Here is a 13,666-nt window from a genome sequence, read left to right as displayed (position 1 = left end):
TTGGCAATGAGTGAAAAGTCCTCTGTCCTTCTGTTCCAAGGCAGTGAAGAAGAACAGCTCTTTTCCTTGCATTAGGCCAAGCATTCCCTGTTGCATTTATGACCAGTAGGTAGTTGTCAAACATTAGCATCCATGTCTTGAAAGGAATTGTAGGCTTTCCAGGGCATTGCAAAAACGGAGCAGGATTATGCACATTTACAGCCATCTTCACAAATAAATTGTCAAAAATAGTCTTCTGTAATCAAACTGTAGCAGGTGGGTTATCTCGTCGCCAATTTGTAGAGGTGGATGGCAATGAATAAGACACTGGAGAGAGTGGATCCATTTCAATTGACTATTCTTTGTTTAGTTCCTGCATAGCCTTTTCACACATCATCGCATGCAATGCCTCACTTCCTGTATTCATGCTTCTTCTTCATGCCTGTCTAGGCAGGTCACCTCTGTTGACACCAAGTGGTGCAAATAAGTAACTGCATGCTTCACACTGTGTAACAGTAGGACACAACAGGTGGTCAATCATTTTCGCCATCAGCTGTGACTGGTCAGTTCAGGACCGTTCACAACCAGACGTCCAAGTTAAATGATCGCCGGATGTTTCGTCTTGAGAAACGAGAATGGAATCACACAATAGGTCGAGCCCCCAAGGACTTTGGACTACTTAAAATAGACTCCCCCTTCCACCTGATGGACATATTTGTACTACTATTATTTATTATTTATAGAACTGCTCCACATGGTTTTTAATATATCATGCTTTAAGTACTGTAGTTTTAATGTAGTTGGTGTTTTTTTATATAGTGGTCTTTTTATTGTAGTTTAAAAAATATATTATATATAGTGGTGAGTGTCTATGTATTGTGACTGTATGTTTGTCTTTCAACCACTGCACAAATGAAGTTCCGAAAGGAAAATAAAGTAATTTGAAGTTGAAGTTGAAGTTGAAGAGTGGGTTGACGATTGATCTTTAACCTCTTAAGCCAGGAGCCTTATTTTCTGAAAATCTGCCTAAAATATATACCTAAGTAAATGGAATATTGCTCCACTTCTACAAGGTCCATTTGCATATTTATGGTATCTAGGGACATCTATGGACTTCAGTGAATGTATTCCCAGTGTCAGAAATAGTGTGTCTATGCTAAAAATGACCAGACATGAAAAACTACCACTGATCTCGTTCAGTACCTTCTTGAGATCATGTGTACAAAAAAATCGAAGGAAATTAATAAAGGGAAGATGATTAAACAGAAGGTTTTGTAGATACAGTACTGAATTCTCCCATCCGGACCAATGCAATTTGAAATATTATTATAGAATATAGAATAGCAGGCTTATAAATTACCTTATTATAGCCAATTCGCACATTTATGGATTGTGCCAAATCTTATATTACAAATGCCCAAGTTCAATTTGGATTTAGTATCACCAGGCATGCATAAGAACAGATAATGAAATCTACTGTATGTACAGTAGCTTTTTTATTTTTGCCATGGTGGCACCATTTCGAAACTAATTACAAATCTAATTGTTGTCAATGTTCCCTCTAACGTGCGCCCGTGCACATGGCCAAACGCTCCCGCACACGTCTGAAATATGTCGCACACAGAAACGTTTGTGTAAAAAAATAAAAGACGTTTGTTTGGATGCACGTACTCTCATGATAATTCATACGTTCTGGGGCCCCCAACATAGCGCTCGCTCTAATTGGCTAGCTCTTCGATACGATCCAACCTATCGCGTGGCACCACAGAGAGACGTTTTAGTATCGGCGTCTGTGATTTGCCTAAACGTTTGGCGCTTCTTGAATCCGCAGCAGCCGTAGTGGACGGCGAGTGCGAGATGGTAAAATAATAATGACAACGAGTCAGCCTCCTAAAAAGTCAAAAGACTCACACCGCCGCCGCCAACCCAGCCAAAGTAAGGAGGAAAGTGCTCTCTTTTAAGACAAATAGACGGACAACATGTGCAACTGGGAGATGTTCTTTATTTTTCGGAGGAGAAAGGAGTTATCTGCAAAACATGTTGCGAGGAAAAAGTTTCAGGTGACTTTTCTGAAGGGAAAAAATGGGACGAATGGAAAATGGACAACCTCAAGCGCCACCTTCTGCACAAAACGCACCAGAATGCTGCTGGAATTTTACAGAGATGTAATAGGGTTGGAATCGGTGAGTTACTGCTGCAGAATGAAGAGGAAAGACGCGACAGGAATGAGCAGTTACAAAAGAACAGATCTGACAGCCAGCAAGTTAAAGTGCTGATTGACAATGTACTACTCGGCATACAAATGAACGCATCGATGCTGTCTGTTCAACAGATCCATGATCATGTGGCATATGTGAGTATCCCAGAACACTAGCGGAGCAAGAACTTTGCCTTGGAGTTTGTGAAGTCAATCAATGCAATTGTACAGATTGAGAGTATGTGCAATATTCTAAATGCCCCGTTTCATACCTTGATAGTAGATGAGAGCACAGACATCACAGTGCACAAAATGCTAGTTCTGTATATAAAATACAGGGAGGAAAAGGATGTCAACTACAAAACTGAGTTTGGTGGCATCATTCAGTTAACGTCATGCACTGCTCCAGCTATTGTTGAGGCCATCACGCAGTTTTACTCCAAACATAAATTAGACATGCAGAGAATGGTGATGCTGACCTCTGATGGTGCCTCAGTAATGCTAGGAAAGCACAATGGAGTTGCAGCTATATTGAGACGCCAAATACCACATCTAACAGAACAACACTGTGTGGCCCACAAAGAGGATGTGGGCATTGATGATGCTTGGAAACATGTGCCTTTGATGCGAGAAGTGGAAACTCTTCTTAGAAGTGTATACAACATGTTCTCCCGGTCAGCAGTAAAGAAGGGCAGATTTGAGGAACTAGCAGAGGTCCTTGATAAGGATACACTGTCATTCAGGCCTTTGAATGAAGTGTGATGGCTATCACGCTACCAAGCTGTAAATGCTGTTCTGAGAAACTACACTGTTCTTGAAGAATACTGCAGAAGAGTCAGTGATGAAGGAGATCCTGTTATGGGAACAGAGGAACGGGACCCGCGAATAAGAGAATGCAAACCGGTTCAACAGGGAAACGCTAAATACAGCATGTATTTATTTACAATAGAATATACAGAAACAAACAGAGCAATACAACAACGACGGTGGAAGTGTAGGTGCGAGCAGGTCGGGGGGCCTGAGTTAATGAAGTGTGTGTTTACCCAAATGTGTGGTGTAGCTGGATTCTGTGTGTGTATTTAATATGTGAATGAAGTGTTGAAAATAAGTAGTGGGATCAAGGTTGCTTCAGCAACGCCAGGGCAAACAATATCGGGATCCCTGAGGGTATAACGCGAGGGAATAGGCGAGGTGGGGGGAGAAAAGAAAAACACGGGAAAGGTAAACGAGTGGATGAACGCAACGAGCGTTAGAGGCGACGTCCTCCAAAACTAGGCACAAGAGAGAAAAAGACACAAGATTAGTTAACCAGCCAAACATCTACCCAAAGCTAGAGGGGAAAGAACGAGGTTAGGATTAACAATAGGCAGGGGCGGCTACGTGGCGTAGTGGGCAAGGCACTCGCCACGAAATGCTGGAGACGCTGGGCTCGTCAGTTCGAGCCCAGAGCTCCACATTTGCTTTCAGTTTAGCTGGTCGTCCACAGTAATACACATTGGCCGTATTACGGGGAGGGAAACTGAAGGGTGGGGATCGGGCGTTGTGGACAGCGACTCCTACAGGTCGGTTAGTGCGCCTGCGCAGTAGAATCAGGAAGTGTCGGGGGCAGCGTGAGCCTCCCACGCGTTACTCCTCGCCACTGAGAGATCGAGCTGCGCAGGTGAAAAGATGCGACTGCTGTTACCTCAAGTACCGGAGGGGACTTGTGCTATGTATGACTTAGTCCACATTGCAGCCGGCTTATGGGAGGCAAGAAACAGCGTCCGTGACAGGGGAGGGTTGAATTGGATGATATGAAATTGGGATGGGAGAAAAATATAGAAAATGGGAGAAAAAGTGGATAAAAAAAAAAGGATTAACAATAGGCAGATAACACGCGCACCAACAACGAAGGTTAAATCCTCAGAACTATTTGAATGTAATCACAATGTAGGAAAGACAAATTAGTCAAGAGGAATATTAAGACGCAATAAACCTACTGTTCCAAACAGAACAAACTCGCGTAGTCCACTGGGCTGGTCAAACGTTTATAGTCCGGGAAGAGACAGCAGCCTCTGATTATAGACTCGAATCAGCTGTGGGACGGGAACGTCTAGGGAGACGCGCGCGTCGGGGCTGGGTGACAGCGCCACGCGACCTCTGGGGGGAGCTGTCAGATGCAGGGACCTGCTCAGGTGCAGTCCTCACAACAGATCCAGTGGCAAAATACTGCTACAAAAAGCTGAGTGATCCAAAGTACAAGGTTACACTCACTGCTCTTGGAGATGTATTGAGCGAGCTGGCACAACTCTGCCTTTCTCTCCAAAAATTTAACGTGACAGTGATGGAAGGGCATTGCCTTGCAAGAGCCAAGATCGAGAAGCTGCGTTCACAGTACCTGAATGATGTTCAGGGGCCTCAGTGGAGTGACAGGGTCAAAGAGGTGATAAGAGCCTCAAAAGCAGATGGGGATACTATTACCAGGGATATTATCCTGTTTATTCACAGCCTGTGTGATCACCTGGATGCTCGTTTTCCTCGTTCAGGAGCTGAGGAACATCTCACAGCTTGTGGACATTTGTGGGACATTTCAAGCATCCAGTGCAGACTGTGAAAGAGGGTTTAGCTTGATGAATTGTATCAAAACAACATAATGACATCGTCTTCAAGTGGAACATCTAGATGAGTTGATGCGAATCAAGTCACGGCTGCAAGCAGACACAGACGGTGCCACCACCATCAGCCTGGACAACAACTGGAGAACTGAGAAGGACAGATGGGAAAAATAAGGTATTAGTTCCTGATCAGATATGTGCGTGTTATACTGTCTGTCACTCATTAGGAATTATCATCAACATGTGTGTTTTGAACTTGGCAAAAATCTGATGTTAGAAGATTAATTACTATTTACTCTATTCTATTCTACTCTGTTTCCCAGAAGAAGCGGACCAGACCAGAGGAGAAGTGGCTTCTGTTGACTTTGGATAACTTTATTTTTTTATTAATTTTTTTTTGAGGAGCAAAGAGTAAACAAGTGTCTATTTTCTGATGTGCAGTGCGCACACAGACTAACCGAAAGGACTAAGAACTAAGAGCCTAAGACCAGACCAGAGGAGAAGAGCTCCTTTGGATTATTTTATTTATTTTTTGAGGAACAGAGCAGTAAACAAGTGACTCTTTTCTTATGTGCAGTGTTCTGATGTGCAGTGTGCACACAGACTAACAGAAAGGACTAAGTAAGAGCTAAGACCAGACCAGAGGAGAAGAACTGCCTTTGGATTATTTGATTTATTATTTTATAATTTCTTGAGGAACAGAGGAGTAAACAAGTGACTCTTTTCTGATGTGCAGTGTTCTGATGTGCAGTGTGCACACAGAGAGACTAACAGAAATTACTATTAGTCCTTTCTGTTAGTCTGTGTGCACATGCACACTGCACATCAGAACACCTGCACATCAGAACACTGCACATCAGTACACTGCACATCAGAAAAGAGTCACTTGTTTACTCATCTGTTCCTCAAAAAATAATAAATAGAATAATCCAAAGGCAGCTCTTCTCCTCTGGTCTGGTCTTAGCTCTTACTTAGTCTAACAGAAAGGACTAAGTAAGAGCTAAGACCAGACCAGAGGAGTCTGGAAACCAGTACCTTTTTTCTGATGTGTATCTGACTAACAGAGAAAGGAGGAATGAAGCAGAGGGGAAGGTGTTAGACATTGAGGGAGATTAAGATTCTCAGATTTTTTACAAACCGCCGCCTATCAACTAACCGGTTAATCGGCAGGTGACGTATGTTGCTCAGTAGTTGCTGATGTCTGCTCAGGAGGTTTGAGTGTTTGCTCAGACCGAAAAAAATTTGAGGGAGGATTGATTGTTGCTACATGCTAAAAATAGGGAAGAGAAACTAACGACAGGTTATGTATATAACCTAGTTATATGAGTACTGGCTAAGCGTCCCGCTCTTAAGCCATAACGAGATATACCTCATCTCATGTACCTAGTGTACTCCATCAACGAATAAAACCAATACACCCAGCACCTGCCAGGCCCCGCCCCTACTGCCGTACTATATAGTACTAGGCGTGGCCACCACTCACTCTTCCTCGGAAAACCGTTTCCAAAGAAAAGTTTCCCCAAGGGAACTCAGGGCACGCTAAGAGCGGGACGCTTAGCCAGTACTCATATAACTAGGTTATATACATAACCTGTCGTTATATATCGTACTGGCATCGCGTCCCGCTCTTAAGCCATACCGAGATATGGGGTAGAGCGGACGCGAGGCCCGACAAATGCACCCCCTGAGGACCCGTAAGCCCACATCAGGGGGGGAGGGGAGTCCCGTCACCCCATCCTTCCTAATGAAGAGGGGGCGGCAGTCAACTCCACCCGAGTGCGAACAAGAGGGAACTAGAACCTCTTGAACACACAGCACAGGCGGAACCACGTGTGACACAACACATTGTGGCCCACACCCACACATGCCTGCTACCCTACCAAAGGACGGGAAGCAGGAGAGGCCACAGACCTCAGAACCGCCTGGGAGACAGAATCCCCGGTCATGTCCATGAGGTAAAACCTTACGAAGGGGCCCGGTGAGGACCATGAAGCCACAGCACAGATGTCCTCCACCGAGGCCCCACCCAGGAGAGCGGCAGAGGCCGCCACCCCACGAGTGGAGTGCGCCCTGACGCCCCCAGGGGGAGCCAACCCGGCCAACGTGAAGCAAGGGCAATGCCCTCGCACAACCAATGGGACAGGCACTGTTTCGACAGTGCCTTACCAGCACGAGAGCCACCGTAACTGATCGGTAGCCCTGAGGCCCTGAGTACGGCTGAGGTAAACCCCCAAGCCCGGACCAGACATGACAGGTGAAGGCCCGCCTCCAACTCACTAGCGTGAGGAGGCGGATGAAACGCCTGAACCATAATATCCCTGGAGCGGAAGCACTCCGGATATTTTTAGGCACGAAGGCTGGATTAGGCCGCAGAGTGGCACCGCTATCGGAACGAAAGACAGGCACTCTGGCCGTACCGAGAGAGCACAAAGCACACCCACGCGTTTAGCGGAGGTGAAGGCCAGCAAGAATGCAGTCTTGAATGACAGCCGTTCCAACAGCGCTTGCTCAAGAGGCTCAAACGGGGCCAAGGACAACCGACCGAGGACCAATTGAAGATCCCAGCTCGGAGCCAAAGAGCTTTTCACCGGCTTAAGGCGTCAACGCCAAGCAGGAAACGCTTCACAAGAGGGTGGCCTTACACCACTCTTGGAAAATACGCCACCTACCCACGTAACCCGCGATAGTGGAGGGAGCATGCGCGTTCCGGATGGTACCAACCACAGAAGGATCCATCCTCTCCAGACTCACCCTCTCACCAGCCAACCCACCAGCAGCTGGCCCAGCACAGGGAACTAACACAGAGACCCGTGCGCTTGAGAGAGGGCCCGCGACGACCAAGGAACAGGCCATGACGGGATACCAAGAGCTGGATCAGGACCGGGAACCACACAGCTGCGCCCCGGTCCGGCGCAATCAGGATCAAGGACCTGCGCTCCTCAACGTACCCGCCCCAACAACTGACCTAACAGATGTATGGGGGAAAGAATCCCAGGCGGCACGGCATCGGTCCCAGACCTGCCTGACTATGTCCGGACGTAATCCCCACCCGTCAGGGTGAGGACCGCCCCGCAACATTACACCTGTACCCACATTCACCCTGCCGGGGATGTGGAGAGCCCTCAGGCCGCGCAGATGGAGAACGGCCATAGCCAGCCGCCCGCCGCCCGGTGCAGACGGGGGGAGCGTACTCCTCCCTGTCTGTCGATATACGACACAGACGTCGTATTGTCCGTCCTGATCAACACCGTTTGAGGACCAGAAGGACCGCTTTCAATACCAACACATTGAACGTAGCGCAGACCGGGCAGCATGGCGAGGGAGGGAGGCGTCGGTGAAAAACGTGACGTGTGACAGCCTACTGCCCATGGGGACCCCCCTGGTGAGGACCCCAGGCCCTCCCCAGGGGCGAGGTCCCCAGTACTGACACGGGAACCTTACTTGCCTCTCACCGGGTCTATTTCCATACTGGAAAACCCACCTCCGTAACCCCCTCCTGGGGTGAAGAGGAGGCCAAGAGGGACCACGGAATGAGCAGATGCCATCATACCGAGCAAGCGTATCACGGACAGCGCCGTAACCATCCTAGGACGGAACCTCCAGAGCGTGTCGACAACACGCTCTGAGAGGGATGCCCATAGCACTCCAACTGTTGACCGGGAAGAGGAGTACTCTACTTCCAGTCTACAGCAAACCCCAGGCTGGTAGGAACCTGCCTGGTACGAGACCTGACGATCCACCTTGACCGCCAAGGACCAGAACGTCGTCAGGGCAGAATACACTTCGTAACCCCGGACGACGCAGAGGCCCCAGTGCGGCCTCCACGCACTTGGTGAAGATGCGGGGAGCCAGAGAAAAGCCAAACGGCAGCCCCTGGTACTCATATGCTAACCCTGCAAAGGAAGCGTAGGTAAGCCCTAGGACGGAAGATCGGGGATGCGAACACGCATCCTACAGGTCTATGGAGGAGAACCAGACCCCCACCTGACAGTGTTCAACAGGTAGGAGACGATCCAAAAAATGCTGAACCTTCCCATGGGACAGGTCCAGCATGGGTCTGACCCCCCTCCCGATTTCTCAGGCACCAGAGAACACCGGGAGGAAAACGCCACGACGATGGCTTGCTTCGTCCACAGAGATTGTATCTCGTTGACCAGAGCTGTCACTGCTGGTGACCCTGACAATAGGGTCTGTACCAAACCCGAAAATTGTGTAAATACAAGTCCCCGCCTCAGCGTTCTCTCCATCCACCTCGACATATAGTACTGCTGTAGCCATATCTGATGACACTCCCAATGCTGTCAACAAGACAAGGAGACTACAGAACTCGACGCTGAAATGCATCGAAATGCATCCCGCTGCAGAGTCGCAGAACCGCCAGAACATGCCGCAAAGATTTCAGGGGTAGGCAAATCTTCGGTAAGCACTCAACCTAATTACTCTAAACTTTTCATATCAACTAGTTGCATAGGGTGTCATGCATCCGCTATGATGGAAACGAAAAAAGAGGAAGAGTGAGTGGTGGCCACGCCTAGTACTATATAGTACGGCAGTAGGGGCGGGGCCTGGCAGGTGCTGGGTGTATTGGTTTTATTCGTTGATGGAGTACACTAGGTACATGAGATGAGGTATATCTCGGTATGGCTTAAGAGCGGGACGCGATGCCAGTACGAATATATAACTGCACTTCAATATATGCCAATAACGTTACATTTTGTGGTTTATTATCCAGAGTAATAAGAGATATAAAAAAAATTCATACAGAAGTAATTTGCTTGAAACTCCATAGAGGCCTTTGGGAAGTGTTGTTCGGAAAGATTCCAACGCTTATCGAAAGCTCTCGTTGTCCTCTTCAAAACTACAATTCCCGACGTAAAGTTTTTCCAAAATGGTAGACTTTCGTAAATAACACCAAAACGAAAATCTATCTAATAACACTTTAACCTATTGGTAAACTAACGTATTGATGATAATATACATTATAACTGTTGTTGTGACATGGTTATGATGATTATACTTGAATACGTTTGAAAAATAAAACGATACTTTTGTCAAACAGTCTGGAGAGATTGATCATATAATACATATGATGGGGTATTGGCACGTTTCTCTTCTTCTTTTCTTCTCTTTTTATACTGCGACCCGGATGGCTTTGGTCTCTTCATAGTTCTCTAACGTCTTTTTTAGTCTTTCTAGTCTTTCTTTCCTCGACGCTCAGTTCTATAAACACTTGACCGATACCCAGGGGCGTAGCTCGGGGGGGGGGGGGGGGGGGGGCGGTAGCTTAGGATGATTCCAAGGGCCCAGCACTGAGGGGGGGCCCCAACATTTTTTTTTTTTTTTTTTTTACTAGACATCACTCAGGTGTATTATTGATGCTCTCATTGATACTATGTTTGTTTCTGAAGTGTGTGTGTGTGTGTGTGTGTGTGTGTGTGTGTGTGTGTGTGTGTGTGTGTGTGTGTGTGTGTGTGTGTGTGTGTGTGTGTGTGTGTGTGTGTGTGTGTGTGTGTGTGTGTGTGTGTGAGATATATATAGAGAGAGGGGGGGCTTTGGTTGACTATTGCATTGGTCCATTCATTGAAGATGAACGCAATGCGACATCCTTTACTAGGCTCACCCACCAACAGTGCAGGTGCTGAACTGCTGATCCGAATGTATAGGTAAAAACCATATTATGCGTTTTCATCAATAAAAAAATTGCCAAAAAATTTCCCACTTGCGCGCTTACGCGCGCTCGCATTCACTGGGGGCCTACAAATACATTCTTTCATGGGGCCCAGAATCTGGAGCTACACCCCTGCCGATACCCATCAATGCACAGCGCTCTAGCATGTTCTGACTGTGAACACCTAAAGCCGAGGCTCAGATCGACTGACCATTTGCGATTTTTGCCTAATTTTCCCTTATGTTAGAAATTTGTTTTAATGTAAAAATAATGGTTGCAGATATAGAGGGGGGCGCCAAAGCTGCGCCAAGCAATAATAATAAAGGACCCTCACCACCCCAATAACAGCCTGTTCAAGCTGCTGCGGTCAGGCAAGCGTCTCCATATATATACGCAGCAAGAACAGAGAGACTAAGGCTCAGCTTCTTCCCTCAGGCCATCAGAACACTGAACACTGATCTCTCCACACACAAGCACACATGAACACACACACACACACACACACACACACCACAACATTCTGCACTCGCTCACACACAAACGCACCATAGGTCACTTTAAACACACAAGAAAAGGACACTTTAAAGGAAGGGAAAAAAGGACACTTTAAGAAAATAACTTGTTGTGATTATTGCATAGTATAGCTAGTAACAGCAAGTATAGCATAGGGACATAGAAGTAAAACTGTATATTATTGTATAGGAGTGTACATAGGACCCAGTGCCTTGAAGTGATTTAGTAACATGTCTATTTTATCATGTATATTCTACTTATTTTTATTACTATTTACTATTATTACTATTGTATTCTTGCACAATCGTAGCGGGCATGGCCAACCGCATTTCACTGTATGCCCTGGTATGTATGTGATAAATAAACTCTTGAATCTTGAATCTTGTATTATTGCTTAAATAATCACAATGTGGTAATAACAGTGTAGGTGTGGTGGGTGCAAAGTGACAGTAGAATCAATGATGAAGTAGCTCTGGCTCATTTAGTAAAATATAATTAATAAAATAGCAATGCTACTAGTACTCCAGTCACATTCAGCCAATAGTGTTATTTGTTCTGGAGTCTGCTGGTCCGGGCCTTAGGGAAAAACTGTTCTGGAGTCTGCTGGTCCGGGCCTTGAGGCTGCTTGTCTGGAGTCTGCTGGTCCGGGCCTTGAGGCTGCTTGTCTGGAGTCTGCTGGTCCGGGCCTTGAGGCTGCTGGTCCGGTCCTTGAGTCTGCTGGTCCGGGTCTTGAAGCTGCCGGTCTCGAGTCTGCTGGTCCGGGGCTTTTTGCATAAATGCCTGTCAATTGCATACCCAAAGTAATTTGCAATGTATTATACTTTATACATATAGCACATGCATGAGTCTGGTCTCTTTTGAAAGGTAACATTCTGAAGTTTCTTACACAATAAAGATTACTTTGAGTGCGAATGTAATAGAGAAACAGAAGTTTGAACACACTGAAATTAAATATTTGCTCCTTACTTTTGTGTTGACTTGTTGCCAGATGCCTGTTTTTAAGTTCCAGCTGAGAGGTAGGAGTTGGAACATAACGGTTCCATAGCCTGAAATTGTATAGTCATACAGGTCCGAAGTTTATACAAATCCCACGGAAAATGAGTGTTTTATAAAGGTTTTTGAAATGTGTGTACCGCAATAATTCAGCGTGATTATCCAAAATGGCTGCACGCTTCCATTCATTCAGACACGCGAGTCAAAACAAAGAACTTGTTGGTCTTCTTCTGCCCCCTTCTCGTTGCAATCAGCGCTCGTCTGGGATCGCTTTCGGAGCAGACGCTCCTTTACTACAACGGTGGTCAATCATTTTCACCATATACAGATATGTTTTATACATATCTGCTTTTAGCTGCAGTGATTTTACACACCAAATGTCACTGAGTAGTAACCACCTTAACATTTGTTTGTGATCCATACAGGGGAGCAACATCGATCAGATCCCCACCAAATACAGCCAGACGGAGTCCACCAAGTTCCTGATGCTCACCGTGGTCTCCATCCTCTGCATCGTAGGGGTCTTGCTGGCCTCCACTGTGGTCTACTGTCTGCGTCACCGCTCACACCACAAGCTGAAGGAGAAGCTCACCAACCTGGGCACAGACACAGCCAGCGACGCCACCGCCACCTATCAGGTAGGAGGACACTTGCTGCGCCATTTGTTGGTGACATTTTTATTTATATTTTGTACATATATATTGTATTTATATTTATATTATTATATTTTATACAATACTAGATGAACAATTAGATGGGAATACTAGAGCAGTGGTTCACATAATAGGATCATTGTGCTAATTCATTTAATTATAGTGACATTTATTATTCTTCCATTTTGAGACCCAGTGAGACCCCTTCAAGGCAAAAATTATTAACCCTTTTGCTACCACACTACAGAAGGTTAACCTTTCACTACCACACTATAGAGTATAGACGGTTAACCGTCTGTAGTGTGGTAGTGAAAGGGTTAACCTTCTGTAGTGTGGTTTTTAAAGGGTTAACCCTTTGTTGTTGGGAAGTGAAAGGGTTAACCTTCTGTAGTGTGGTTGTGAAAGGGTTAAGAATAGGTTAATTTCACTATAATTAATTGAATTAGCACAATGATAGAGTGTTTGGGACGCGACAGTCGTCTTCTCTGTCTGGAGTGTTTGGGACGTGTCACGATCCAACAGGTTTTCCCAACCAAGTCATTTAAATTGGTCTCCTCTGCTCAGTGTAATTATCCTTTGGCCAGAACGGCAGGGTGTGAAATGAAATTTACATAATCCAATATTAAGTGCCTTTTTAAGCAAAGCATTAGATTGAGATTCTCTCTCTCTCTCTCTCTCTCTCTCTCTCTCTCTCTCTCTCTCTCTCTCTCTCTCTCTCTCTCTCTCTCTCTCTCTTTCTCTCTCTCTCTGACCTTTTCCCCGCCATGTTTTTAAAGGAGAGTGGTCCTGTGAGCATCGATTTTTATAATGAGCTCGGCTTGTCTCTTAAATGCTTACATTTTATGCTCTTTTTCCTATGATTATTTTTTGCAATAATATGCTGGGCACTGCAGTAGGTTGACTTTATCATAAACTGCAATTAAAGGCGTTATTTTACATTTTTGTAAAAGTTCCTTTTTGTTGAGTTTATCAAAGAAAGGGAATTTGTGGATATGAAATATTTCTTTGTTCTTAGTCTAGTTACCTACTGTAAAAGACTGCTTTCTTTGGACATTTATAATTGAATGCT

General features: G+C 45.7%; 1 protein-coding gene across 1 annotated transcript in view; it reads left to right on the top strand.

Annotated features, from left to right (window-relative positions):
- The window catches only part of LOC311233497 (receptor-type tyrosine-protein phosphatase N2-like), a gene marked incomplete at both ends in the record, with an annotated part of 758,095 nt that overhangs the window by 538,094 nt on the left and 206,335 nt on the right, over positions 1-13,666 (top strand). Inside the window, one exon of the mRNA XM_084320464.1 lies at positions 12,370-12,582. Coding sequence (XP_084176590.1) covers positions 12,370-12,582 — 213 coding nt within the window. The remainder of the gene's footprint in view (positions 1-12,369; positions 12,583-13,666) is intronic.

Source organism: Notolepis coatsorum, assembly GCF_963971535.1.
Source record: "Notolepis coatsorum genome assembly, chromosome: 8".
Lineage (NCBI taxonomy): Eukaryota > Metazoa > Chordata > Actinopteri > Aulopiformes > Paralepididae > Notolepis > Notolepis coatsorum.
Note: the sequence above shows the minus strand (reverse complement) of the source record. Positions and strands in the feature narration are given on the sequence as shown.